Here is a 26882-nt window from a genome sequence, read left to right as displayed (position 1 = left end):
CATTGATATTGATGTGTGAACTATAGAAAGGTGTATTTCTTTTTTTTCTAGGGCTTGAATTACCAAATTTTTACTTTGCATGCTAAGTTGCACTGCCCTAAAATGAGTAATGTAGATGGAAATTTGCATAACTGTCACTTGGGCAAGGAGATGGAACATATCAGAAATTCAAAATGAACAAATTTTGTTCATACATGGGTCTAGCACTTGAATTGAGAAGTTAAAAGAATCATCAACATTTCAAGAAGATTAAGATTCAATATTGTTACTTAACATTCATAGAGTAATTGTGCATGAGAAGATTGATCGTTGTAAATATAATGAACACAATATGCTGCTGCTTCAGCATGTTTACAGAGACATTGCCTAATCTCAGTCTACATTAGCTGCCCTGGTCCTGGAGTTCATTCGCTAATTGGCTTCAACTAGTATAAGTTGTATTTGGTTGTAAACAGAGTTACTCTGGTTGTTTGGCTTGTCAGCAGATAGCAATTGCATTCCCTCAAACCAGCAATGAAAGCAACCATTCCCTCACCGAGCAACCAAAGCAACCATCACAAATAGCCAATGCCATTGCCACCAACAGTGGATTCACATGGAAGAACACACACACACATTAGTGCTTTAACATCTGTGCAATGGTGCAGGATACGCGTCCAACAGTTGATAAAGCAAATGGGGAGACACACACTAGTGCTTTAACTTCTGTGCAGTGGTGCAGGATATATGTCCAACGGTTGATAACGCAAACGGTCATTGTGAGGCAACTGTCCCTCCTGAAAGAAATTCAAGAAAGAAGGTTACACTTCTGAATTAAAAACTGCGATTTGGTGATAAAATTAAGCTAAACAGAACTCTTCTCAAAAGAAAACTATGGTTCGTAGTGTTAATTGAAAGTGGCAAATCAAGTCTAGGCAAAAACCATTTGCAAGATATCAGCAAGCCACTAATTATGAAACTACCAGCAACTAACATTGGTCTAAAGATTAGGAAATGTGGTATGGCAAACCAATTGGGACTAGTTCAATTGGCATAATATCTTGGACCTCTCTAAGTCGAGAGTTCACATCTTGACATAGGCAAAACTCCCTCTCTCCAGGCTACAGCCTCCAGTGTACCCCCCAAAACAAAAAAATTCACTAACAGGTCAAGGGTTCAAGTTTTGCCACAAGCAAGACTCCCCCTCCCAGAGGCTACAACCTACAATGTATAAAAAAATAAAAAAATAAAAATACGGTATAGCAGGAATAACAACCTTAAATAAAGTATAGAAATTGAAGTATACATGCTAATCCCAAACAATTTCTTGCCTTTTTTTTGTTTATGATAAATAGAATAATCTTGTGCCACTATTAGACAGGATGATAGAAGCTGCAAGATACCATGAATATCTTTGTCGGTGATGCAGTACTACTCATTCAAAAATGAGAGTCGATTAATAGTTCTATGTTTCACATTTTAAAATATTTAATAGACCTGCATCTTTTTGTAGCCAACCTCGATTGATACACAAGACTTTGGTTTGATTTGGTTTGGTAAGGACTCAGCTTTCCTTATCATTGGTAAATTTCATCACATTATCAGTACAATTGAAACAAATGAGAAGAACAAGAAAATTACCTCTTCCAAGTTTATCTGGAAAGGTTTAACAAAATCTTCAAACATAATTGGAGAAAATCCTTTTATTTTCTCTTCAATTTCCTATGAAACGAAACAACAAACATGATTAGAAAGGTTTCATGTGCACACAACAAAAGATAATGACCACCATTTTTTGATGAATCATGAACAAACAATTTACTCACAATAAATGCCATATTGTCTAACACCTATAGCATTAGAGGCAGTAATGTTAGTCTTTCAATTAGAATGGCAACATTGGGAGGGGATATCTCTCTAGTTTAAGACTATTGAGGGTACAATATTCTCATTCTAAAATCCCCACCTGCTTCAAATTAGTTTTATAACACATTTTTGGGGACAAATATTTCCTATTCTCCCATATTTCTCCTCTATATTCAGCTTCTCTCTCTACTTGTTCACTCTGCATCATAACATACATGTAAGATAGAAGTATTTATAATTTCATTCCGCCCTTCCATTAAGTCCCTTAAATATTCTCCATAAATAATTTTTTTACAGTTTTTTAGTGTCCAAGTGACGCAGTTTCAAGTCACATAATCAACCTTTCCAAAATGTGGGTGGTTGTGTACATATTGCCCCCACGAGACCATGCTTTAGAGGGAGTTGAATCTGCTACGATGACCAAATCCCTGCACTGTGAGTTCAAGAGATTGTGCCACAGAAACAAAGGTGCACTTTAACCCGTAGCATTGACAGCGAATGCCATGGTACTGTTTCAAGTTATATTCAATTAATTAGTAAATTCCAGTACACATCATTTTAATATATAGATATCACTGAGCTAGATGCATACAATACGTCATAAAATCTTCAATCCCTGCATTGTGAGTTCAAGAGATTGTGCCACAGAAACAAATGTGCACTTTAACCCTTAGCATTGATGGCAAATGCCATGGTACCGTTTCAAGTGATATTCAATTAATTAGTAAATAACAATATGTACGCATCATTTTAATATATAGATATCACTAAGCTAGATGCATAAAATACATCATAAAATCTTCAATTAATCACACATGCTCCTAGAGGAAAAAAAATATAATAAAAAATAAATTAAAAAAAAGAAACAACTTAAGACAGATTAAGGAGACAAAAAGTCTGACAAATGGAATGCAATGAGTATGACTCAACTTGACAGGAAATTGATGAATTGTGGAAAACTACATGGTGACACAAATCTGAAGCAATTGAACTAAATTTACATCAAGATAAGAGGGAATGCAAAATAGATGATCATTCACATACCAATCCAGTTATCCTTGACTTTTCCAGTAGTTCCCTTGCAATCATATCCAGTATGTGCCTGTTATCCATCAAACCTTTTATTGCAAGTTCTTGTGTCTCTTCAATGTACTGCCACCAAAATCAAATCTCATTATTTTCTATTTAAAACAAAGAATAAAAGAAAGCATACAAGCAAAGATACTGCCTTGTAAAAACGGATGCATCCTCTATATGCATGTAGGTACTTTTATAGCTTGCTTACACTAAACGAAGATGTAATAAGAGCAAAAGATAATAGGTATATACAAGATGAGGAATATTTTCAATAGAACGGATATAATTGGTTGTGTTATTGAATGAAAAATGTAAAAATCATCCAACCAAACTTTCGTTTTTGAGTTGAATGATACATTTAATGTCCTTGTACAGACTGAACACAAACAAGTATTGAAAGCATGAAAGCAAAGTACACGTATAAACAAAGCCATAACTACATGTTGTTGATCATAATGTAAGAGAGCTTGTTTATATCTGAGTACGCCACCAATTAGTGTAAAACTATGTATTAAAGGGAAATTTGAGTTACCCTTGTCAATTCTCGAGTAAATAGCTCTGAAACTTCCATTGTCATATTGGCAGGAATCACATGAGGGTCGTCCCACTAAAATCATCATCAAGAACATGAAGGAATATTAGTTGATTAACAATATTAAGTGACAAAATATAATAATAAGATACGTCACCAAGGTAGAAAGAAGAATATACCTTGTATTTTATCAGCTCGCCGTCAGGATTATCTGGTCGATCCACCAGTCCAACTCTTTTTGTCAATGCAGTAAGCCCCAGCCTCACATTTCTAGGGCTTATTACCATTTCTCGAGCAATCTGGAGAGGCAAATTGAGTGAGTAGCTGGAGGGTTCAATACCCAAAACTGCCAACATTGCAACAGAAAGCATAACAATTAAGTTATATATATATACAGAGAGAGAGAGAGAGAGAGAGAGAAATTTTTAAGAGAGAAAATTAGGAATATTAATTGTGTAGCTATGGCCAAAAATGGTAATTGATGGCGTTAAGGGAGCAATAGAGCAAGAGAGATTTCAGTCAGAGGACAAGAAAAATATTTGACTTGATACTTCTATAAATAAAATATCCTAAATGTCTAAGGGCAAGTCTAAAAACACATGCTCCTTTGATGGACGCTAACAAATAGAAGCAATTTAGAAATTCTCAACATCCATTGACCTTTTGAGTACAAAATTAAAGCACAGAAAACATCAGCAAAAATAATCCTATTTATATATTATATGATAAGATGTACTTACCTTTGTAATTTTTTCTAGATCATCCCTTGCTCCATCAGTTATGTCATCACCAAAGACAACCCGTTCAGCACAATGCCCACCATGAGCTACAACCATTTGCATTTTCATATAGCCAAAGGTTGTATAACCTTGGTCAACCATATCTTCTCTAGGGTAAAATACAGATATTGCAGTTTCCTGCTCAAATTTGAAAGGAGCTGTGTTAAATAAGTCCTATTTCAGTTAATATCCAAAACTATCACCAGAAATCTATGTTGCATGGACTCGGGTGCGGGTACGTGTTTAAGTGTGGGATTCATCTAATTCTCGTGTCTCAGGACATGAGGGCATGACTAGCTTTCATATTCCTTCAATACCTATATTCAATACCTAACATAGAGCATTTTATGCATAAATTGAGAGTGTTATGCATAGTTATATAAAATCAACTACATAGACATACTTGATGGATGCAAGTCCAACTAAGCATGCTGGACAAATATCTCATACCCCGACAGACTCAAGTACCAAGCGTCCAACACAGGTACTTCACAAATTTAGAAGAGTCCATGCAACCCAGCCAGAAATTGTACCTTGCCACCTGGCAAGAGTTGAGAAAAAGCATGCCAATCGAATCGAGGAAACAAGTGTGCCAGCAATATATGGCCAGCTTCATGTACTGCCAGTAGTCTCTTCTTTTCAAAAGATACCTGTTAGATAAGCACGCCCACCCAATGATCACACTCACATCATATGCAAACCTGCACTTTTATAAGTAATGCTAACAAAGATAAACGTACGCTTTGTTCACATTTCTGTTGCTCTTCCTCCGTGAGAAGTACACCCATACCCTCAAGCAATTGTTTGTCTAACACATCAATGATATCTTGCTGGTAGATCTTAGAATGTCCTTTCCTCACCTACATATTGAACAAAGTTGTAAAACACCTCTACATTGCGTTGGCATACATTGCTAATATCATAAATGAACCAAGAGCAATGGACCTGCAACTGTACAAATATGAGCATATGCCAGTTTCATTTTGTTTCTAGTATATCAAACTAAATACATCTTTTTGAATACATTCCATTCTCACCAAAAAGTGAGTGCACATGCATGAGAAGCTCATTAAGGCATCCATTTTAATGTGTACTTAATTGAAAATACAAAATATATTTTTCAGGAAAAGTGTATAAAGAATTAACTTACAGACATTATTGCTGCTTCATTCACAAGATTTCTTATATCTGCTCCAGAATAACCAACAGTTCGGAAAACAAGCTGCAAGATTAGGTGGGAAACAAAAACATTTTAAAACAAACAAAAGTGTGCTGAAAATAGATGAAAAGTTTACATATACATAGAATTTAGAAATCACAATGGTAAGTGTGAAATGTAAAGAAATGAGCACCAATGCTGTTAACAACCATCTGAAAAGCACTCCAGAAACTTACATGTTAAATGCAAAACCTCAATGCAACTGCAATTACCTATAATACATTAATAGATAATAGAACAAACAGCCCAATGAACCTAGAAATGACAATCAAAGGACATTTACACAAGAAACCCTCTAATCAAACTAAGTTGTGGAGCTCAACTTTGAGTTCTGAAAGATCCAAGGTTCAGCGTGGAAAGCATTACTGAGGGGAATAACTTCGGCGGCCACTTCTGTAATGGGAACAATCATATATAAATCTCCACAATTTAAGAGAGAGTTGTTTTCTACTGTCCACTTATTAAGAGAGGCTGTCTTTGTTGACAGCCTGCCTTCATCGAAGACTGACTTCACGATGGATTCAAAATTATCTGCTAAGCCTGATTTTGTACAATGGTAGCATCCCCCTATCATGTTTTCTTAATAAACTTTACTTATCAAAAAAAAGTTATCTGCCAAACTGCAACCAATATTACATATTAGTTTCCATATCTCCACAAGCATATGGTAGGCAGTGGCGGAGGGAGGTAAGGCCCAGGGGGGCCACATGCCCCCCTGGATTTTGAGAATTTTTTTATTTTTAATTTTGCAAACATAAAGAAAATATTTTAAATAAAAAAAATTACAAAAATATTATTAGAGTGAAATGTTAATGACATTTTAAAAATTATGAGAACAATAATGATTGTTTTAATTGAAAATGAAGAGACTACTATATAAACCATATTATCTATGAAAAATTTTGAATATAACGGTGATGTCATTATTATTGACATGCAAGTATAAGTAATCTCACTACAAAGATAATAAATTTATTGGATTGATAGTTATATTTGACATGTGAAGTTCACTCTCTATGTGTTTATGTACTATTAGTTAGTGATATCACATATCATTGATGATGTGGTATTACCATTATATTAAATTTTTAATCAAATTTTGTATAAAAAAAAAATTATCATTATATAATTTATTTTAAGACTTATATCCATATGTTTTTTGTATAACATTATTTTTCTGATGTTTCTCGAAATCAATCGTAAAAACTTGCGTGAAAGATTTTTGTAAAAAATTTCGATATTGTAATTAATAAGTGCCCCCTCTAATTTAATTTTCTGACTTCGCCACTGATTGTAGGACTACGCGAGTTACTAGCCAATCCAAAACTGGAGAATTTTTCATTTAGTAATAATTGAAAGACAACAGATTCTAGTGATTATTATCTCATTAGCCACCTCTCCAGTTTAGAAGTAAATTTTTGAAGAGAAATTACCAAAGCAGTACAGCTGCTTTGGCAGGCTCTAATAAATAGAATAGCCTAGTACAACCATAGATTTTCTACATGCCATAACTTGAATTGGATTTTATCTTGAAAAATAAATAAATAAATAAAACAAAAGAAAGAAGGAAAGAAAAAGAAGAAGATAAAATAACATTTCATGCAAAGCCCTCATACCAAGTGTTGTTTGCACTCTCAAATCTCAACTTAGCTCTGAAAATATTCTCACTATAAAGAACAAATGCAACAACTCAAAGGACCAGCAATAACAAGATTTTAGTCACACATAATCCCCATATTTGGCTGAAAGATTGTTAAAATTCACCTACTACACACCTACCACTACCACCTACTACACACTCACCTACTTCACCTACTCTCCACCTACTCCTCACCTACTCCATACCTACTACACACTCACCTATTCTCTTCCCACATCCTCTCTTCTATATATAGGAATCATTGTAATATATCAAAATAATAAATCAATAATACATCAATTTTAACATGGTATCAGAGCAAGGTTAAGACCTTAGTATTTCTCGCTTTACCGGCGGGCGGCAACCTCGCCTTGGCCGCCCGCCGGACCTCAACCTAAGTCCGTTAGAATTGTCTACACATACCTTTACTCCTGAACAAAGATCAACACATTCTTTGCTATCTTTACTTCAGTTTGTTTTTACATCCGAATCAGGGTGGCCATCATGGTCCTTGAAGCCCAAACTAAGATCCAGAGTGATTTCGTTCTATCACCTGGGGCCTGACTTTCATCCATGGGCAAATCATTGATATCTCCTCCTCTGCCACCGGCACTAGCACCGCAGCAACCATATCTGCCATCGCGCCTCTGTTTTCTCCTTGTTTGTGTTCGGAAGCTGCGTCTCCTCCCAATTCTGCAGATCCATAGCCTTTCTGGAAAGAATTTAAGAAGAGATGAAGGTAGTAGCTGCATATTTGCTGGCCGTGTTGGGAGGCAACACCTGTCCTTCCGCCGATGATCTCAACAATATCCTCAACTCTATTGGAGCTGAGGCTGATGATGATAAGATTGAGCTCCTTTTGTCGGAGGTCTCGAGTCCTCATCCTGCGAAGAAGCCCCGCTTTCTGTTGCCGCCAACACCCGAAATCTCTCAAGCTCACTAGATTTACAAGCCCCACTCCAAATCACATTGACCATTACCCATAAAATATCACCATTCCACCATTTTGAAGTGAATAGTGCTGGTGGGCCCTACCACTAGCAACAGCAATTTATAATTCATAATTCCTCTCTCTCACTTTACTTTTTCAAACCCACTTGGGCATCACTTTACTTTTTCAAACCCACTTCGGATGCTTCTCTTCTTTTCTTTCTTTTCTTTTCTTATTTATTTATCATCACACCCAGACACCAACTTTTGTCCCCCTCTTTTCATTTCTTTATTTTTTTTTTTTTTCTTTTACTCACCCATGTGACCCACGATGTTCAGATTCTCCAACCTATACTTTTTCTTTTCATTACACTCTTGTTCCCCACTTTCTTTATTATATATATATATATATATATCTCTTTTTATTATATTATACTCAAAAAAAAAAAAAAAAAAAAAAAAAAAACATCATCATCTCTCCTCTGTTTGATTTCCAACTCCATTATTTTTATTTATTTTCTCCAAACCACTTTCCTTATTTCCCCCATCTTTCATTTTTGATTTTAAATATATTTTTATTATTTTTCTTTCACATTATTTTTAATCTTTTTCCAATTTCATTCATACCATATAGCTTTGCACACCAAACCATATTTTATTCATCTCAGGGATCCACCCCGATCACAATTTTACACACACACACACAAAAAAAAAAAAAAAAAAAAAAAAAAAACAACAGCTTTGTTTTCTTTTCTGCAGCCGGCCACCAACCGACCTCACTTCTTCGCCTATTCCGCCAGTCTTTTCTTCTTGCCTCCGTCCTGGGTGGCCCTTGACGGTGCTGCCTCCGTGTTTCCCACTCCACTAGGCACGATCACTCCACCTTGCTCATCCACTACAGCATATGGCGGACCTCCAAATCGGAACATAACGGTGGCCTTCCGCTTCAGCTCCTTATTTTCCGCCTTTAGCACACTTATCTCTGCTCGCGCATCCTTATACATGCGTTGGAGCAGAGCCAGTTGGGCGTTTAATTGCTGCACCTCATTTGTCCTACTCTGCAGCCAGTGCGACAGGTTTGTGACCGCTGTCATGGTCTCCACACATGACTTCAAAGTATACTGATTGGCCTCAATATCAGTTTGCACCGCCATTTTTTGCTCCACCGACCGCATCGGAAAGTTCAACGGAGCAAAACTAGAGGCGTTTGGTTGAGGTTCACTGGCCACCGCACCAGTTATCTCTCTTGTTGACTCGTTGAGGTCGGGAAAGAGAGTGAGCAGACCACGGGACGCAGAGGCCATATTCTGGGTAGCTGAACGGGAAGACGAGGCCATGTTATGGGTTGCTGAGTGTTTCAGAGAAGGGTTGGTTACAGAGTGTTTACAGAGTGTTTCAAGATTTGCAGCTCTTAGAGACAATCTCTCAGAAAACGAATATCTCTCTCAGAAAATGAAGAGTTTTTTCAGAAGTTTTTTCACAAAGTTTTTTTGTCTTCGCTTCTGTCTCAAGCACAGCCTCCGCCTCAGTTTATAAAGACCCTGACGAAGAGGCAGACACGCGCATCATGCGCCGCTCGGCGCTCGACGACAACATGGGCGCGCCTTTTGATGGCCCGTCTTTTGATGGCACGCCTTTTGATGGCACGCCTTTTTTGACAGATTGGGCACACCTTTTGAGGGTGCGACTTTTTAGGGGTCCGACAAGACTCTGTAAACTGTCCCGACATTGATTCCGGTTAGCTCCTTCATGGGTCCGACAAGACTCTGTAAACTGTCCCGACATTGATTCCGGTTAGTTTCTACAAGGGTCCAGCAAGACTCTGTAAACTGTCACAACATTGTCTGCTACAACGGTCCGACATGACCCCATAAACTGTCTTCTACATCGGTCTGACACCGCCATCCAGCGTCCTCTACACCGTTATGACACCACCATACAGTGTCCTCTACAACGTTATGACACCCCCATACAGTGTCCTCTACAACGTTATGACACCACCATACAGTGTCCTCTACAACGTTATGACACCACCATACAGTGTCTTCACCAATGGTCTGACACGACCATACAGTGTCTCCTATCCTCTTTTATTTTTATGTATTTTCTTGTTTTGTTACTCTCTCCAAACTCAAGTTGGTTAGTTCCTATCCCCCTTGAGTTTGCGGGGGGCTATTAAAATTCACCTACTACACACCTACCACTACCACCTACTACACACTCACCTACTTCACCTACTCTCCACCTACTCCTCACCTACTCCATACCTACTACACACTCACCTATTCTCTTCCCACATCCTCTCTTCTATATATAGGAATCATTGTAATATATCAAAATAATAAATCAATAATACATCAATTTTAACAAAGATAATAAAAATTAGTACAATAATAACTTGGCACAGATCAAAAGGGCCACTTGCCTCAAATGCCAAGGCACAAGGCCAATCAAATAGTATAACTAAACATTCAATGAAAATGGAATTTTGTCATTAGATTTAAGAATATAACTTAAAAGTTGTGACACTTACATATAACTAGATGGATATAATAAAGATGAAAAAGCAAACCACATACCATTCCGAACGGACATAACAAAAATGGAAAAACCACTAACATGTTCAAATTCAACATCTTCAGCAAGCTGCTTTCCTGCACTGTGCACACCAAACATTTGCACCCGCTGCTTTGCGTCAGGTAGACCAATGTATAAACGACGATCAATACGGCCAGGGCGAACAAATTCTAGGTCTAGTTCATCCGGCCTATTAGTAGCACAGAGGAATATCACAGCCTGTCTCAGTGAAAATCGATCAACACCAGTTTTTTCTTTCCTACATTTGACAAAGACTCATATATCAATAACCATTTTTAAAAAAGAAAAAAGAATAACCAAAAAAATTATAATAATAATAATAATAATTAAAAAAAAAAAAAAAAGAGGAGTTCATTAAAGAAGGCGGCACAAAAAAACAAGTAGCTTTGATTCAAAATCAGAAAAAGGAATCTTAGCACAAGATAAAACTTTTTATAGATCCAAAATGTTGTAATTGAAGCTAGTTAAACTAACATACAATCAGACAACAGCTAAAACATGAAAAAGATAGATAAATAGACATAAATCATTGTATCCTTGTAAAACTAAGGCTCTGCTTGTATCATGCACCCTTACCACTAGAAAAAGGGGGCATTAGAAACTACATATGATTCTTTCCCTTTCGTCCAGGTATTACTTTGCAGTCCCACTAAATGACACCTATAAATGTATAAATCCTTAAAGATCATGACTGGACTTGTGGAACATGTCTACAAATGTCAGATCCACCACTAGATATGCCAAATTAGAAGATAGTCAATTCAAAGTTGTCGTTGCATTAGATGACTTCAATTATCTAATTCATTTGCTTTCGGCACTTCTCAAATATAAGGTTGACTAAATAAATAACTTTGATCATATCAAGATGTCCAAATTTATAGGAATCACTCAATCCTTGAAACACACTATATGAGCTATATCGAAAAGTTGCAATTCAAGTCAAAATCCTCTAAAATGATGGGATAAAACCATAAGATCCAAAGCTATCACCACTAATAGTATGAGCTCCGGCCTTTGAGCATGGAGTAAACCTGGGCTAGTCAAGTTTGTAATGGAAAAGGACGCTGCATAGTGAATTATATTCACATTTCAGAATTATAATAGTCTTTTGAGAATGGGAGGTGGAGTCAGTGGAAGCCTTTTTGGAGTTGCAGTGCAATGTCAAGGTCTGGGGCAAGGTGGATGATGGTGTGAGGTCGAGTGCTTCCATGGATGGGAGGCACACAGAGAATTGTAGCACAACGAATCCATGGGAGTGAGAATTCTTTCTTTCGTTGAAGAACTTTTTGGTGCTAAGGGACCATTAAAGGTAGCCATTTTTACTTGGGACTGTCATATGGGATGCTATCTTGACATTTGATAACTTTAGGTGGAGGGTGAATATTAATGGAATGGTTGTTATATGTTCAAAGGACAGATGTGAGTGTTAATCATTTATGCTTTCAAAGACTTCAACTTTTTTTTTTCGAAAATCCAAGCATTCCTTTCTAACCACAAAACCCAAAGAATCACGCACACCACACAACTCCAAAGAGCCCGAGCCTTGATATTTGAACCAAAACCTCTAAAATCAACGCACAATAAATGTTCACAATATGGTGGAATAACCAAACCAGTCTCCGCTAAATAAAATATGTTCCACCATAAAGATAAAGCAATGGGGCAACACAATAATTAATGATCCGTACTTTCCTCTGCCCCCTTGGACATAACATGCCATTCCGGAACAAACTTACATTGTATTCTCTATGTTACTTATTTTGTTCAAACCTATAATGTGTTTTATGTGTGTTTAAGCGATGGACATGTATATCCCTGTTAATTTTAGAAGAGAAAAAGTTAGGGTATGAGTGGTTTATCATACCCTTTTATATTAAATCATAAACATAAGTTAAGGCCTAAATAAAGGCCCATTACAGTAAATAAAGAGACTGAATGAGAATAAAAATAGGAAATATCCTAACACATTCTAACACTCCCCCTCAAGCTGGTGCGAAGATATCTCTCATACCCAGCTTGTCGAGAATGTCACAGAATGGTTTAATCCCTAATCCTTTGGTAAGAACATCAGCCAATTGATCCCCAGACCGCACGAAAGGCGTACATATAATGTCACTAATAAGCTTTTCCTTGATAAAATGCCGATCAATCTCCACATGCTTGGTCCGATCATGCTGAACCGGATTGTGGGCTATATTAATGGCGGCCTTATTGTCACAGTATAGCCTCATAGAATCGGTCTGATGAATTCCCAAATCCCACAATAATAATCTAATCCATAAAAGCTCACACACACCTTGAGTCATAGCTCTAAATTTGGCCACTGCACTAGATCGCGCAACAACATTTTGTTTCTTACTTCTTCAAGTAACTAGATTTCCTCCAACGAAGGTACAATAGCCAGAGGTGAATCTTCTATCAGTTACTAAGCCAACCCAATCTGCATCTGTATATGCCTCCACACTGAGATAACCATGCTTTAAGAAATAAAGACCCTTTCCCGGAGAAGATTTCAAGTATCTTAAAATCTGCATAACCGCCTCTAAGTGAGTTGCGTGTGGAGCATGCATAAACTGACTAACCATACTCACTGCAATAGCAATATCAGGCCGCGAATGGGATAAGTAAATAAGCTTACCCACTAATCTTTGGTATCTCCCCCTGTCTACAGGCTTGCCTCCTTGATCCTCACTAAGCTTTAGTCCGGGCTCTAGTGGTGTATCACATGCTTTACTTCCAAGCATTCCCGTTTCTTTTAGCAAATCAAGCACATACTTTCGTTGACATATAAAGATACCATTTTTGGACCGAGCAACCTCAATGCCTAGAAAATACTTCAAGTTGCCTAAGTCTTTGATTTTAAACTCATTAGCCAAATACTCCTTTAACCGAGGAACCTCCTCAAAATCATCCCCTGTGAGTACAATATCATCCACATAAACAATGAGGGCTGTCGTTTTACCATGTGAGGAGTGTTTCACAAACAAAGTATGATCAGCTTGACTCAGTTTGAAACCATATCTCAGCATGGCCTGAGTAAACCTCTCAAACCAAGACCTAGGAAACTGCTTAAGGCCATAAAGTAACTTGCGTAACCGGCACACCTTTCCTATGGTTTTAACATCCTCAAAGCGTAGGGAAATGTCCATGTACACTTCTTCTGCCAGATCTCCGTGGAGGAAAGCATTTTTCACATCAAATTGGTGGAGAGGCCAGTCAAGATTAGAGGCAAGGGAGAGAAGGACTCTGACAAAATTCATCTTAACAATCGGTGTAAATGTCTCTTGGTAGTCTACTCCATAAGTCTGAATAAAACCCTTGGCCACCAATCTAGCCTTGTAACGTTCAATTGAACCATCGGCTTTGTGCTTTACAATATACACCCACTTACATCCAACAGGTCATTTGCCCTTAGGTAACACAGTCAATTCCCAAGTGCCATTTTTAGCAAGCGCTCTCATCTCCTCCATCATGGCATGCTTCCACTCAGGAGTAGAAAGAGCATCTTGAAAATTGGAAGGAAGACTCACAGAAAAAACTTTAGACAGAAAAACTTTATAGGAAGAAGACAGATTAGTGTAGGAGACAAAATGAGAAATAGGATGTTGAGTACACGACCTAACTCCCTTCCTTTTAGCAATGGGAACATCTAGATCAGAAAGAATTGAGTTGCCTGGAGGTTCACCAGAAGGAGAGGATTCTGGACACTCATCAGAAGAAGAAGATAGCAGTGGAGAATCCGAATTGGTCTCTTGTACCCAAGTAACTTTCTGTCTACCCTTGTCCCTAACATATACTTTGTCGTCTTTCACTGTAGATGGAAAGTCAGCATTCTCAATAGTTGGGTCATTAGTAATAATAGTATCAGGAGTCGCAATAACTGATGGTGATGGTAGTGATACAGGAGTCTCTTCACACCAAGGCTCCCCCTGAAGAGATGACGGGGACACCGAGGAGGAGAGAAAGTAGGACTGAGATTCAAAAAAAGACACATCCATAGAGACAAACCATTTGCGAGAGGGGGGATGATAACACTTGTAGCCCTTTTGAGTGGCGGAGTAACCCAGGAAGACACACCGAAGAGACCGAGGATCCAACTTACTACGGGTAAGAGAATGGTTATGAATAAAGCACACACACCCAAAGGTTTTGGAAGGAATGGAGAAGGTAGTAGAAGCTTGGAAGCTGAATAAAACCTGAAGAGGAATTTGTTTATGAAGAACCTGGGTAGGAAGCCGATTGATGAGGAAGGTAGCAGTAAGAACTGCTTCCCCCTAATAGGATAGAGGAACACGCATTTCAAAGGATAAACAACGCGCAATATCAAAAAGATGCCGGTTTTTACGCTCGGCAACACCATTCTGTTGAGGGGCATTGGTACAAGAAGTTTGATGAATAATACCATGAGTGGCAAAATAGCTGGCAAGTCCAGAATCAATGTATTTCCTCCCATTATTAGAATGCAGAATTTTGACAACTGCCCCAAATTGAGTGCAAAGCATTTTATGAAAATTTTGAAACACAGAAAACACCTCACATTTGTCTTTCATAAGATACACCCAGGTGGTCCTAGAACAATCATCAATAAAGGTGACAAACCATTTTTGACCCTTTAAAGACACAAAACGAGAGGGACCCCATACATCAGAATGAATCAAAGAAAAATGAACTAAATTTTTATTAATAGAAGGAGCAAAAGCAACTCTGTGTTGTTTGCCAAGTTGACACGACTCACATTGAAGCTCAGAAACATTATTTTTCAAAAAAACTGAGAGAAAAAGATGCTTAAGCAACAAAAAAGATGGATGCCCAAGACGGCGGTACCACAGCCAGATGTCTTCCGTGGTAGATGAAAACTGAATGGATGAGTGAGCCAGCTTGTCTGCTTGATCCAAGATATAGAGACCATTCTCATGTCTACCATTGCCAATCATCTTCCTCGTGATAAGGTCCTGAAACAGACAATGATTTGGGAAAAAGGTCACACTACAATTTAAGTCCCGAGTAATACGACTCAAAGACAAAAGATTAACACTAAAATTGGGAACATGTAGGACAAAAGATAAAGGAAGAGAAGCAGTGGCATGAATTAAACCTTTCTCAGACACAGAAGAGATGGTACCATCAGTAATTCGAACTTTATCCTACCCTGAAGAAGGGGTATATGCGGAGAACAAATCAAAAGAACCAGACATGTGGTCGGAAGCACCAGAAACGATAATCTAAGGTAACGTTTGATGAGAGAGGAAAGCACTTGTAGAAGAACCTAAGTTACCTGACTGAGCGATATTACCTGAAGATGAACTAGAGGCCCGACGGTCTAGCAAGTGGCGAAGTGCAACCACTAACTCAAAAGTAGAAAATCCCGAGATATCAACAGATGAATCAACTGGAGCTGTGGACTGTGGCTCAACTGCATCAGAATAATAGGCTCGGGCATTGGGCCCACGGCCTTGAGACTGTCCGGAGCGACTCCCTCGAGAACCAGAACGGTCTCCACGACCTCCAGATGGTTGCCCATGCAACTTCCAACAAGTCTTAGGGGTGTGGCGAGGGCAACGCCAAAAATCACAGAAGAGAGTATCCTTCTCAGAAGGAGGATGAGAACCACGATCCCCATCTCGAGAGGGGGCAGAAACTAGGACAGATCAATTAAAAGAGGCAGTCGGAAGCATAGCAAAACGACGACTCTCCTTATTTTGCACATAAGCAAACGCTTCTTGGAGAGAAGGAAGAGCATTCATACTAAGCACACGACTCCGAACAGGATCAAACTCCACATTCAAACCTTTCAAAAACTTGAAGACCCGCACTTGTTTAACAAATTTCCAGTAACTAGCAGAATCTGTGGGACAGACAGGCTTGTAGTCCTGAAAATGATCAAGTCGCTTCCACCCATTGCTCAGGAAAGTAAAATACTGGAGAATAGTCATCTCACCCTGAACGGACCGGTCAATAAAGCATCGCAACTCAAAAGTCTGTGAGAAATTACCTTTGCAGGAATACGTAGTGGCCACAGCCTCCCAAATATCCTGTGCTGTGTCCATAGACAAGTATCCCTCACCGATCTCTGGAAACATAGAGTGTATCAACCAACCCATGATAAGAGAATTGGTAATCTCCCACTGATCATAACCTGTATTGGTGATACTGGGAGCCTGAACACGCCCATCAACATATCCCATCTTCCCTTTGCTCTTCAAAAATATAGTCAAACTCTGTGACCACGCTAGATAGTTCTGACCATTAAAGAGAGAAGTTGTGATTTTTCTGGCCAGGGTGGAGAGAATCGGTCATCGAAGTAGTCAAAACAGGACTCGCGCCCTGTGTAGCAGGCTGCGAAGTAGTAGACTCACTAGTCAATTCGGCCATAAAGACGTCACAACGGAACCCTCACAAACACACCCAGAGTAAATCACAAACCCGAAAGATGGGAGAATATAATAATGAATTTAAAATAAATTTAAGAGAACATTATTTTTTTTTCCTTTTTTTTTGTTTTTTTTTTTGTTTTTTGTTTTTTGCTTTTTTTTTTAGAAGACCGTCAAAGAGAGATTAAGAAGAGGAGAATACAGACTGAGAGAGACTTACATATTACGAAGACACAGAGAGAGATGAAGACGAAAGAGTTACATGCAGAGACCGAGAGAGAGATGTCGACGAAAACAGACCACAGGGCTCCAAGCCAGCCAACGAGCCCTAGGGTGCTGGTGAAGCCCTAGGGGTTGCGTCTGTGCCTTCGATTGGAGCTGTGACTCCGACTGGGGCTGTCTAGGAATGGCAACGGGCCGGGGCGGGGCCGGAGATGACACTCCCCGTCCCCGATCCCCGAAGGTAGAAAAATCCCCGTCCCCGCCCCCGATCCCCGACGGGGAACCCCTCACCTCCCCCGCCCCCGTCCCCTAACGGGGATCGGGTTTCCCCGACTCCAAAACATCCCCGGCAGATCTGTTCAACACACAACCAAAAAAAAAAAATTCTGTAGAATGGAGGGTTCAACACACAACAATCATCAACACACAAAAAAAAAAATCTGTAAAAAAATTCTGTAAAATTCATGATCTGTTCTTCAACACACAACAATCATCAACAACAACAGCAAATATATATACCTTAAAAAAAAAAAATTTGTTCTTCAACAACAGATATATATATAGAAAGAGAGAGAGAGAGAAAGAGAGAGAGAAAGAGAGAGAGAGAGAGAGAAAGAGGGCAACCGAGGCTTCATGGTTCATGAACTGTTTGGATCGGCGGCAACGGAGTGCTTTACGGACAGAGGGTTCTTCATTTCTTCAGATCTGTTCAGATCGGTGGCGGTGGCAACTGTTCTGAGTCTGCGTAAGTGAGTAAATGAGTGAAGGAGATGGAGAAATCTGCGTGAGTGAGTGAGGGAGAGGGAGAAATCTGCGCGAGTGAGGGAGGGGGAGGGAGAGGAAGAGGGAGAGGGATGAAGGAGGGATCTGAATTAGTGAGGGAGGAAGAGAGGGAGGGAGAAGTGAGAGAGTGAGAGAAGTGAAATTGAGAGTGTCAATGAGGTTTGATGTATATATATACAGAGGGCTAAAATAGTAATTTCAGTTCGGGGATAAACCGGGGACGGGGCCGGGGAGGGGCCGGGGCCGGGCCGGGCCGAGTACGGAGCTGGGACACTTATCCCCGCCCCCGGCCCGAAACTGGTCGGGTATTAATTTTTGAATACCATCCCCGCCCCGTTGGGGATATTTTTCGGAGAAAAACCGCTTAAATCGGGGTCGGGGGGTCGGGTCCCCGTCGGGCCGAGTTCGAATTGCCATCTCTAGGGCTGTCGGAACCCTAGGTGCCTTCAACTGGGGCTGTCGGAACCCTAGGTACCTTCGCTTGGGGCTTGCGGGCTGAGGTGGTGGTGCTGTGGCTTCGCCTAGGGCTTTCGGGCTGAGGTGGTGGTGCTGTGTTGATGCTGTGGTGGTACGGCTAGTTTCTTTTCTTTTTTTTCTTCTTCTTCTTCTTCTAGTTCTGCTATGATACCATGTTAATTTTAGAAGAGAAAAAGTTAGGGTATGAGTGGTTTATCATACCCTTTTATATTAAATCATAAACATAAGTTAAGGCCTAAATAAAGGCCCATTACAGCAAATAAAGAGACTGAATGAGAATAAAAATAGGAAATATCCTAACACATTCTAACAATCCCAACTGTCTGAAGCATGTCCATGTCTAACAATTTTTTTTCATTTTTTTTTTTTAGAACAAAAAAACTGAATGAGAATAAAAATAGGAAATATCCTAACACATTCTAACAAATCCCAACTGTCTGAAGCATGTCCATGTCTAACAATTTTTTTTTTTTTTTTTTTTTTAGAACAAAAAAAAAAAAGTAATATGAAACATTTGAACATGTGTCCAACACAAGTTGAGAAGTGTCTAATGAGCGTCGGTGCCTGACACGTGTTCAACACGGACACAACACGAACATGAACATGTCACCATCTTAGAAATGCTTGTGCTTCTCAGATGGAGAGGAATTACATGTATTTTGATATGGTGGATCCTCCCAGTTTGTAAGCTGAAATAAGTATTTTGACTATGTGAGACGTCTTCCCCTTCTTGATATTCTTCCGTAGAGTGATTGGTTGATTTATTTATTCCAGTAGATAGTTAGGCAGTCACATCTGTATATATTGCATACAAAACAGGAGTGCCCCTTGTTGGTCTCTTCAATGAAATCTACTGCTTATCGAGAGAGAGAGAGAGAGAGAGGAAAACTAGGGAAGGAGGGGAGAAGAAAAGTGTCATGCATGTAGTTATCTATCTATCTATCTATATATATATTTTATTTTTTTTTGAGCGAGTAGTTATCTATACATTTAGCCACAATTTTCTAGTAATCAACCAGTAGAGTGGGAAGTGCCTTAAGATATAACAACCTAAACTCAAGTTTTTGTGATATTAGAGCCATAATGTAAAGCAACACAAGCAGTGCAAAAATAGGATAAGAAAGATACTAACTCTCCATCAAGCTGTGCTACCAGAGCCTCAAATGTTGCTCTTCTTCGTGGATCCTTTCGTGCATGTCTACCAGCAATAGCGTCAATTTCGTCCACAAATACAAAACAAGGGGCCTGCATGAAAATATGTGCATTATTGCATTTAGTCCCTAATTTTAATATTTTAATGTTAAAGGTTCAATTTCTTTTTCGAAGTTATACTTCAAGTGCTTGCCTTGTCCGTTCATAAATCATTATGGAATTCTAAGAACAAAAAAAAACATTGGAGAAAAGATAATGGTTTGAATTATTCAAACAGTCCATGTGTATTCATTCAGACATTCAATTATTTTAAATGTTAATTCAAAATTTAACTAACAAAAGGATTCTTCCAACTGAACATTCAAAAGTATTTCAAGTAGGGAAAATACTATACAAGTTCTCATATTTTGCATAAGAAACTGATTAAGGTATCACATCATTTTTCAGGTCTACAAATTAGCATAAGAACTAGCTTTCTTTAACAAGAAATAGCCCATACATACAACCAAACAATTAGTAAAAGATGCTTCACTAGTATATCAAAAGACAGGAAAGGTCCTTACATTCCTCCTAGCAATAGAAAACATTTCATTAATTCGTGCAGCACCACTTTTTTCGCTATCTGTAAACTCTGCACCAGAAGCAAAAACGAAAGGCATCCCACTTTCCTTTGCCAGCGTCCGTGCAAAAAGTGTTTTACCTGTTCCCGGAGGTCCAGACAGAAGAACACCCTGTCATGCACATAAACATAAAACAGTTTAAATTGCAAATTGGACTGTAATAAACACGGCTCAAACTACTTCACTCTTCCAAATTTTAAAACAACTTACCCGAACAAACTTTACGCCTCTTTCATAATATTGCATAGGATTTCCCATATAAATCATTATCTCATCCAAAAGATCCCAGACATCACCACCTAATACCACTTCTTTGTACATGGATTTTGTTTCATCAACTTCTTCAACTGGCTGAATGGATAGTGAACATGGTGAGACAAAGAATAACAAAGAGAGAAAAAAAAAAAAAAGAAGAAGAAGAAGAAGAAGAAGAAGAAGAAAATTGAGTATAAAAAAATTACCATGATAAAGTTTTCTGCGTAAGCCATATCAAATAGTTGATTATACTTTTTATATAGAAATCGCTTGGAGGTAATATGCAGAAGCATCAGAGATTCCCTTATTAACCACAAAATCAGTATCCCAGGTAGTAGTGCAATTACAACTTTTAGAAAGTAATGTATCTGCCGCTTCTGAAGAAGATCAACTTCAACTCCAGAATTTGAGATAGTCTCAAACAAATAAGGATCAAGTGGAATATCAACCTACAAAATAAAGTTCACATCAAGCAGTTTTAAGGCAAGGAGACTTCCACTTCAGTTATGGCACAAACAAAATCAAGATATCAAAGATAGGTTGTAGCTTGTGCACAAGGCTTCCCCTAATAGGTAGGCAGCCTTCCCCCACTTTTTTCTGGAGAAGTTGGTTTCCATGACTCGAACCCATGCCACAACGCCGGGGGCGGATAGCAGTTGTCATCGTGCAAGGTCACGACCTCCAATATATAAGGTATCAGAGAGTGGAAAAAAATTTAAAATATCAGACTTACGACATATTCTAATGGGAAGCCTTCTTTCATCGTTACATACAATCGTTTTAGGTCCTCTGTAAAGACTACAGCAGCAACCTGCCCATAAATGCATGTAATTAGAAACTGCCTCTGGAATTCTTCATATAATTGAGGATTGTATCAACATTACTTTATATAATGACTCCACTATAAAGAGTGTCATGAGGCCTTTAAATTTACAGGGAAATAAATCTATTTTACAACCAATGCACCTTCTTCTTAAAGATTGCATAAGTAAGCGTGCAAGATATGCATTCATGTAACTCACATGAACACCAAGTTCGGTCATAAAAGGAACAAAAATTAGAGTGTCTATAAATAACTAATAATACTGATTATGGAGAAAAGTCGCACAAGAAAACGACAAAGAAAAATAAAATCTTCACCTCAGAGGAATCGAGTTTTTGAAGAAAGTATGTGTAAGGAAGTTTTGGACGGTAGCGCCACCATCTTTTAGAAATCCACAATGCCCGGGTTCCTTGAGTGTTTGTGACCTTTTCCACCACATCTTTGCGAAGACTGTTTTCCACCTCTTTCATGTCAAATTCAACAACGTACTTAGCATTTAATGAATCTAATTGCTCAGCTAATATCTCTTTTCTAAGAATTTCCTTCCATGTTTGAAGCCTCTCACGCCATGTTCCCCTACTTTCTTGATTTTCAACTGCCAAAGCAAAATGATAAGGAAGGTTCTAAGAAACAAACAGAACAGACCATTAAAGTTGGCATAGTATTTACATAACAGCTAAGAGTGATGAACAATAACTAATCTGTCAAAGGCAACCCATCAAAAACCAAGAATAAGTCAACCTATGGTACTATCACAAAACAGAATATTTAAAAGCAGCACATTTGATGTCAGAAATACATAGGGATACACATATACATCTATGCATGCATACTGATACATTTTTCTTCACTCTTTCACTTAGCAAGCAATACTGACTGCCAGGAATTCCCTCTTTCCCAGATTTACAAAAAAAAAATATCATGTAGTAGGATGGTAAACTTGTTCGTAAGCTCAAAGAGAAACAAAAGGAATATTTGTGCATTTTTCCCTAAAATATTTGTACATTTTTTCTTTCCCCATAATAATTGCCATATGCTTGATTTGATAAGAAAATTAAAAAAAGAAAAAGAAGCAGCACAGAAAACGAAGACATGATTGTGTAGTATCTCTGAACACAGAAGAAAACCAACTTGCATAAAAATTTAGGAAAAAAAATATATATATACATAACCTCGCACACACAATGAATGCAAACACTCCATTGCACACATGCAAAGGAAAAAAAAAAGAACCTTCATATAGCAGCTTTAAACAAAGCAACCAACCACACACATACCAACTAACCTGAAATTCTCAAGTCTTTGCTTAGCACCTTTTTTTCTTCTGTGTCCAATTTTACATCTTTTTCTATGATTCCTCTCAAATTGTCCTGAGGGGACTCAGGATCATCATCCCATGCATCTTCCCCAGCATAAGAACTATCATGAATAAGTGTTCCATGAGGGCCTTCAATGAACTTCTTCAGTTTTAGACCTTTGGGGGTTGTTTTCCTCCACATACCTTTTTTAAACCTATAAAAAAGAAAGAAAATCGTAAACATTGATCTATTTACAGTCCATTTCAAGCACCCAATTAGCAATGCTCAAAGCTCAAACCTAATTCTTCATATTGCACAACTCACACTAGAACTCGATGTCTACTACATGAATCCAGTGCCATTCTAGCAAGAGATGCTTCTGTCCTAAATTTTGTCTATTGTGTTCCAACCATTTATTGTCATAACCCTCTGGAATTAACTTTTCACACAATAACAATGATACAAGAGATGAATTTCAAGGTTAGGAGAGTAGTACAATCAGCATTTGCTGTTCTTCATTATTTTACTGTTCTTTCTCTTCTACTAATCCTGTTTCAACACCTCATAAAAAACCATAATAGCATTCTGGTTTACATAGTAGAAACTTGAGAGTGCCTTTCTGCCCAACTAACTGGATCTGATAAAGTGCCATTGATCACAATCCTGGCTAACAGTCAGATAAGCTAGTATTAGACTATGTATCCAGAGAAGGACGAATATTATCTCTTGATGATCGCCACTGCAATTTGCACTTGGCAATGAGCACCCATGATTATAGCTGTAAAAACTATTAGCACAACATTTTCAATAAGGCTACATTAGCATCTCTGATTATTTTTATGGCATTTTAGGCCATAATGATTGATGATAAACCATAGATAATCCAATAAAGTTGAGCATTTGGTACACACAGCAAACCAAATACCAAGGTATGCATACTATGCAGAGATGCCAATGAATTGGTATATAATCAACCTTTCAACGGCTCATCACGTAATTTGTATCTAAAGCTGTAGGTGAGGATTGGATGTAGAAGTGTGTGGAGTTGATCCAACCATGATATCTAGCTTGTGCTTGATCATAGCTCAATCAATCATCTAAAAGCTTAAGCTAGTTTCAGGTTTGACTCACATTACAGATATACAGGTTTCATCATAGCCTGTATAATATCAGAAAAAGCTGATGTTCCAGATTTACCACAAAGATAAGTATGAACTGAGCTTATTGCAGGATGGTAACAAACATTATAAGGATTTAAAGTTTGAAAGGGAGGATGGGAAGCTGAAAGGTGTTGGAGGTGGAAGAAATCTAAAAGCTCCAGCAAATTTACAAAGCAACCAAACAAATGATTAACAACCGCCAAACACCAATTAGTGAAAGCTTTACAATAGAAACCTCAGAGCAACTATTTATCCAAAACACACATAGAGAGACTTAGAACAACAGATGAGATTAAAAAAATACTAATCTTCAAATTCCCTTCAATTAAATAGTGGTCAGTGATAAATAGTAGGCACCCAATTTATTTATCCAAAACACACATAGAGAGACTTAGAACAACAGATGAGATTAAAAAAATACTAATCTTCAAATTCCCTTCAATTAAATAGTGGTCAATGATAAATAGTAGGCACCTAATTTATTTATCAAAACGAAAACAAAAACAAAAAAAATAGTAGGCACCTAATTTCAGATGTCATAAATTTATATCTTTGTGCCATCATTTTGCTTGATCAGCGCCAACATATTATACCACTGTCATGCTCACCAAAAAATAAAAATAAAAAAAGTAATATACCAATGTCACAATATTTAGAAAACTGATTTGGGTTTCTAAATTATGAAGATACATGGTAAATAATTTTTGGTTTTGCAATACACACAAGCACAAGATTAAAAGCTAAATTAGATACACTGCACACAAGACATGAGTGAGATACAAAATGCACTTACTTCCTAACATTAGTGGGAGTTGGGTCAGGAATCAATGCCTCCATATATGCATCAGTCAATTCTTTTCTTTGACGGGCTATGGATGGAGCTCGAAATGCCATATACACTCTTTGGCAAGAAAATAACACAACAAAAATATAGAGCACCAAAGCACCAATTCTTTTAGGATCCCAATTCTTGACATCCTGAGAAGAACAAAACAACTATGTTGTCATGAAAATGGACCCATCCCATAATCCCATTATGTTTGAACCTAAGTTTAAATCCCATTTTGTTTAAAACAAAGTCTAATTTTGAGTTTCTTAATACTATTATGAGATTATCAATCAATGCACAAATAGCAATGTAGAAGGCTATAAGACCAAATCATAATTGAATAATTAGGAGAAACTACCTTCCACCGGTCCCACTTATTCCAATGGATGAACTCAGGAACCAACTCAGACCTGAACCGGTTAAACTGAGTGTCACCATTCTTTGCCATTTCCTGAATCTGATCCACGATCCCAGAGACCCTGACATTAACATCTTCCAAATCAAACCCAGTTTCTTTCTTCACCGAATCGCCAAATTTCGACAAGAAACGCTCGGAAGCGCGGCGAATTGACTGGGACAAGCTCAGCCACGAGAAACCTCCTGGCCCATTTGGATTTGAGGAGGCAAAAGCTCGGGGAAAGAGCTGTTTTTGGCGAGAAAGCTTTGGTCTGTAGTTTGAAGGCAGTGGTGAGAAAGGTCTGGAGAAAAGAAGATTTTGACGGATTTGGTTGAGCAGCAGTATTCTTCTTGAAGAAGAGAAGAAAAATGGGTGTGGGTTTGGGTTTGGACTGCATTGAATTACTACTCTAGCGTCCATTGCTTTTGATTTTTTAATTTTTCAATTTGTTCCCAGAATTATAGATAGATAGATTGAGATTTTGGAAGAGAAGTAGCATGAAATCTGCTGGTGCTACTGCAGCTGTATGAGCAGCCCCCCGGCATTGGTTTTTGTGACGGAGGGGGGTTAAGGAGGGTTTTATTCTTTATCCTTTACCCCAATCCAAATCCAAATTAATATACGCCCGCTTTGGCAACTGGTTTTTTTTGCTATTTTTTGGACTAAAATTTACAAAAAATATTAAAATAATTAATAAGATAAAATGTCATATTAAATTCATAATTATTTTATATTTTCTCTCATAAAAATCAAATATAACTATAAAAAAATTAACTATCTTTTCAAACACAAAAATTTTAAAATACTAAAACAACTAAAAATTAAAATAAAACTTTCCAAACATCCACATAATATACTATCCACACCGTACCATTCAACTTATTTGTTTTGAGATTTCAATATTCACTTTTCAGGAAATTAAAATTTCTTATTTTTTTATATTTTTTTATTGAATTTTTTTAATATTCTAAACAATTTTTAAAATTTTTAGATACACTTAACATAAAATATACTTAAAAATTATAGTATTTGTAAAAAACATCTTTAGAAAATTCACTAAATACAAAATATATATTTAAAAAAGGAGAGACAGAGAATTTAATAAATTTTTTGTATTCTTGTGTATTTATTATTTTTTAAAATATTTTTTTACAAAAAAAAATAGTTTTTAAATACATCTAAATAAGGTGCATATAAAAAGTAAAAAAATATACTTAAAATTTTTAAAATATTCACTAAAAATAAAAAATATAGAAAACAAAATTCTCAATTTATAAAAAATTGAAACCAACCACGCTGATTAGTTTTGCCATTCTCTTCTTATCATCAATTTTTTTCTTTATTTATGACAATATTTTAGTTATAATTTATGAAATTTTTGATTATATCATATGATGAATTTTTTATTATTATTTGGTAAATGGTTAATTACATATTTTATTTCTGAAGTATTACTTTTTTTTCTCTTTCTAAACCATCAATTTAATTTAATTTAGAACATCTCTAATTTTTCATATTTTAATTCAAAAATCATTTCCAATCCTTTTATCAAATGTTCGTCGAATCAATAAACGTCTTCTTTTTTTCCCCACCAAATCGAGAACTCATCAAATCCTTCCTCAAATTTGAATTTGATAAAAATTTTAAAAATATTGGAGATTATTTTTTTCATCAAATTTATGAAAAGATAAATTTAGGCCAAGATGAGAATTTTTAAAAAATATTTTGATGAAAATTTGATAAAAAAAAAAATTAGAATAGTTCATAACAAATGAGGCTTTTAGCTCAATTTTAAATTCAAATTTGATGAAAAATTGGTGAAAGATTGGAGATTCTGGTGCATTTTTTATTTTAGTACAATTATGGGTGATTTAGG

The 26882-nt window shown here is 37.3% G+C and overlaps 1 protein-coding gene across 1 annotated transcript; it reads right to left on the bottom strand.

The window, feature by feature from the left end:
• Positions 1-212: 212 nt before the first annotated feature.
• On the bottom strand, positions 213-25633 carry FTSH12 (FTSH protease 12). The gene is made up of 19 exons (XM_028220263.2): positions 24968-25633; positions 24574-24758; positions 22608-22834; positions 21640-21917; positions 21233-21310; positions 20706-20948; positions 20455-20595; positions 20188-20355; positions 19605-19717; positions 10641-10857; positions 5384-5455; positions 4974-5093; positions 4767-4883; positions 4195-4371; positions 3634-3753; positions 3455-3529; positions 2890-2997; positions 1621-1701; positions 213-776 (listed from the first exon to the last, which is right to left on the bottom strand). Exons 1-19 carry the CDS (start codon positions 25424-25426, stop codon positions 699-701), a joined length of 3057 nt encoding a protein of 1018 aa, XP_028076064.2. The 5' UTR covers positions 25427-25633; the 3' UTR covers positions 213-698.
• Between the last annotated feature and the right edge of the window lie 1249 nt (positions 25634-26882).

The sequence above is a fragment of the Camellia sinensis genome, chromosome 7 (genome assembly GCF_055761805.1).
Source record: "Camellia sinensis isolate YWXY chromosome 7, ASM5576180v1, whole genome shotgun sequence".
NCBI lineage: Eukaryota > Viridiplantae > Streptophyta > Magnoliopsida > Ericales > Theaceae > Camellia > Camellia sinensis.
The sequence above is the reverse complement of the archived record's forward strand: the minus strand, read 5'-3'. Positions and strand labels throughout refer to the sequence as shown.

Excerpts from the sequence above, each read along its gene's own strand:
- FTSH12 (XM_028220263.2), bottom strand. The coding sequence starts at position 25,426 with ATGGACGCTAGAGTAGTAATTCAATGCAGTCCAAACCCAAACCCACAC. Across the intron at positions 19,718-20,187 it reads TTTCTATTGCTAGGAGGAAT|GCCCCTTGTTTTGTATTTGT; the intron begins GTAAGGACCTTT and ends ATTTTCATGCAG. Across the intron at positions 4,884-4,973 it reads AACAGAAATGTGAACAAAGC|GTATCTTTTGAAAAGAAGAG; the intron begins GTACGTTTATCT and ends CTTATCTAACAG.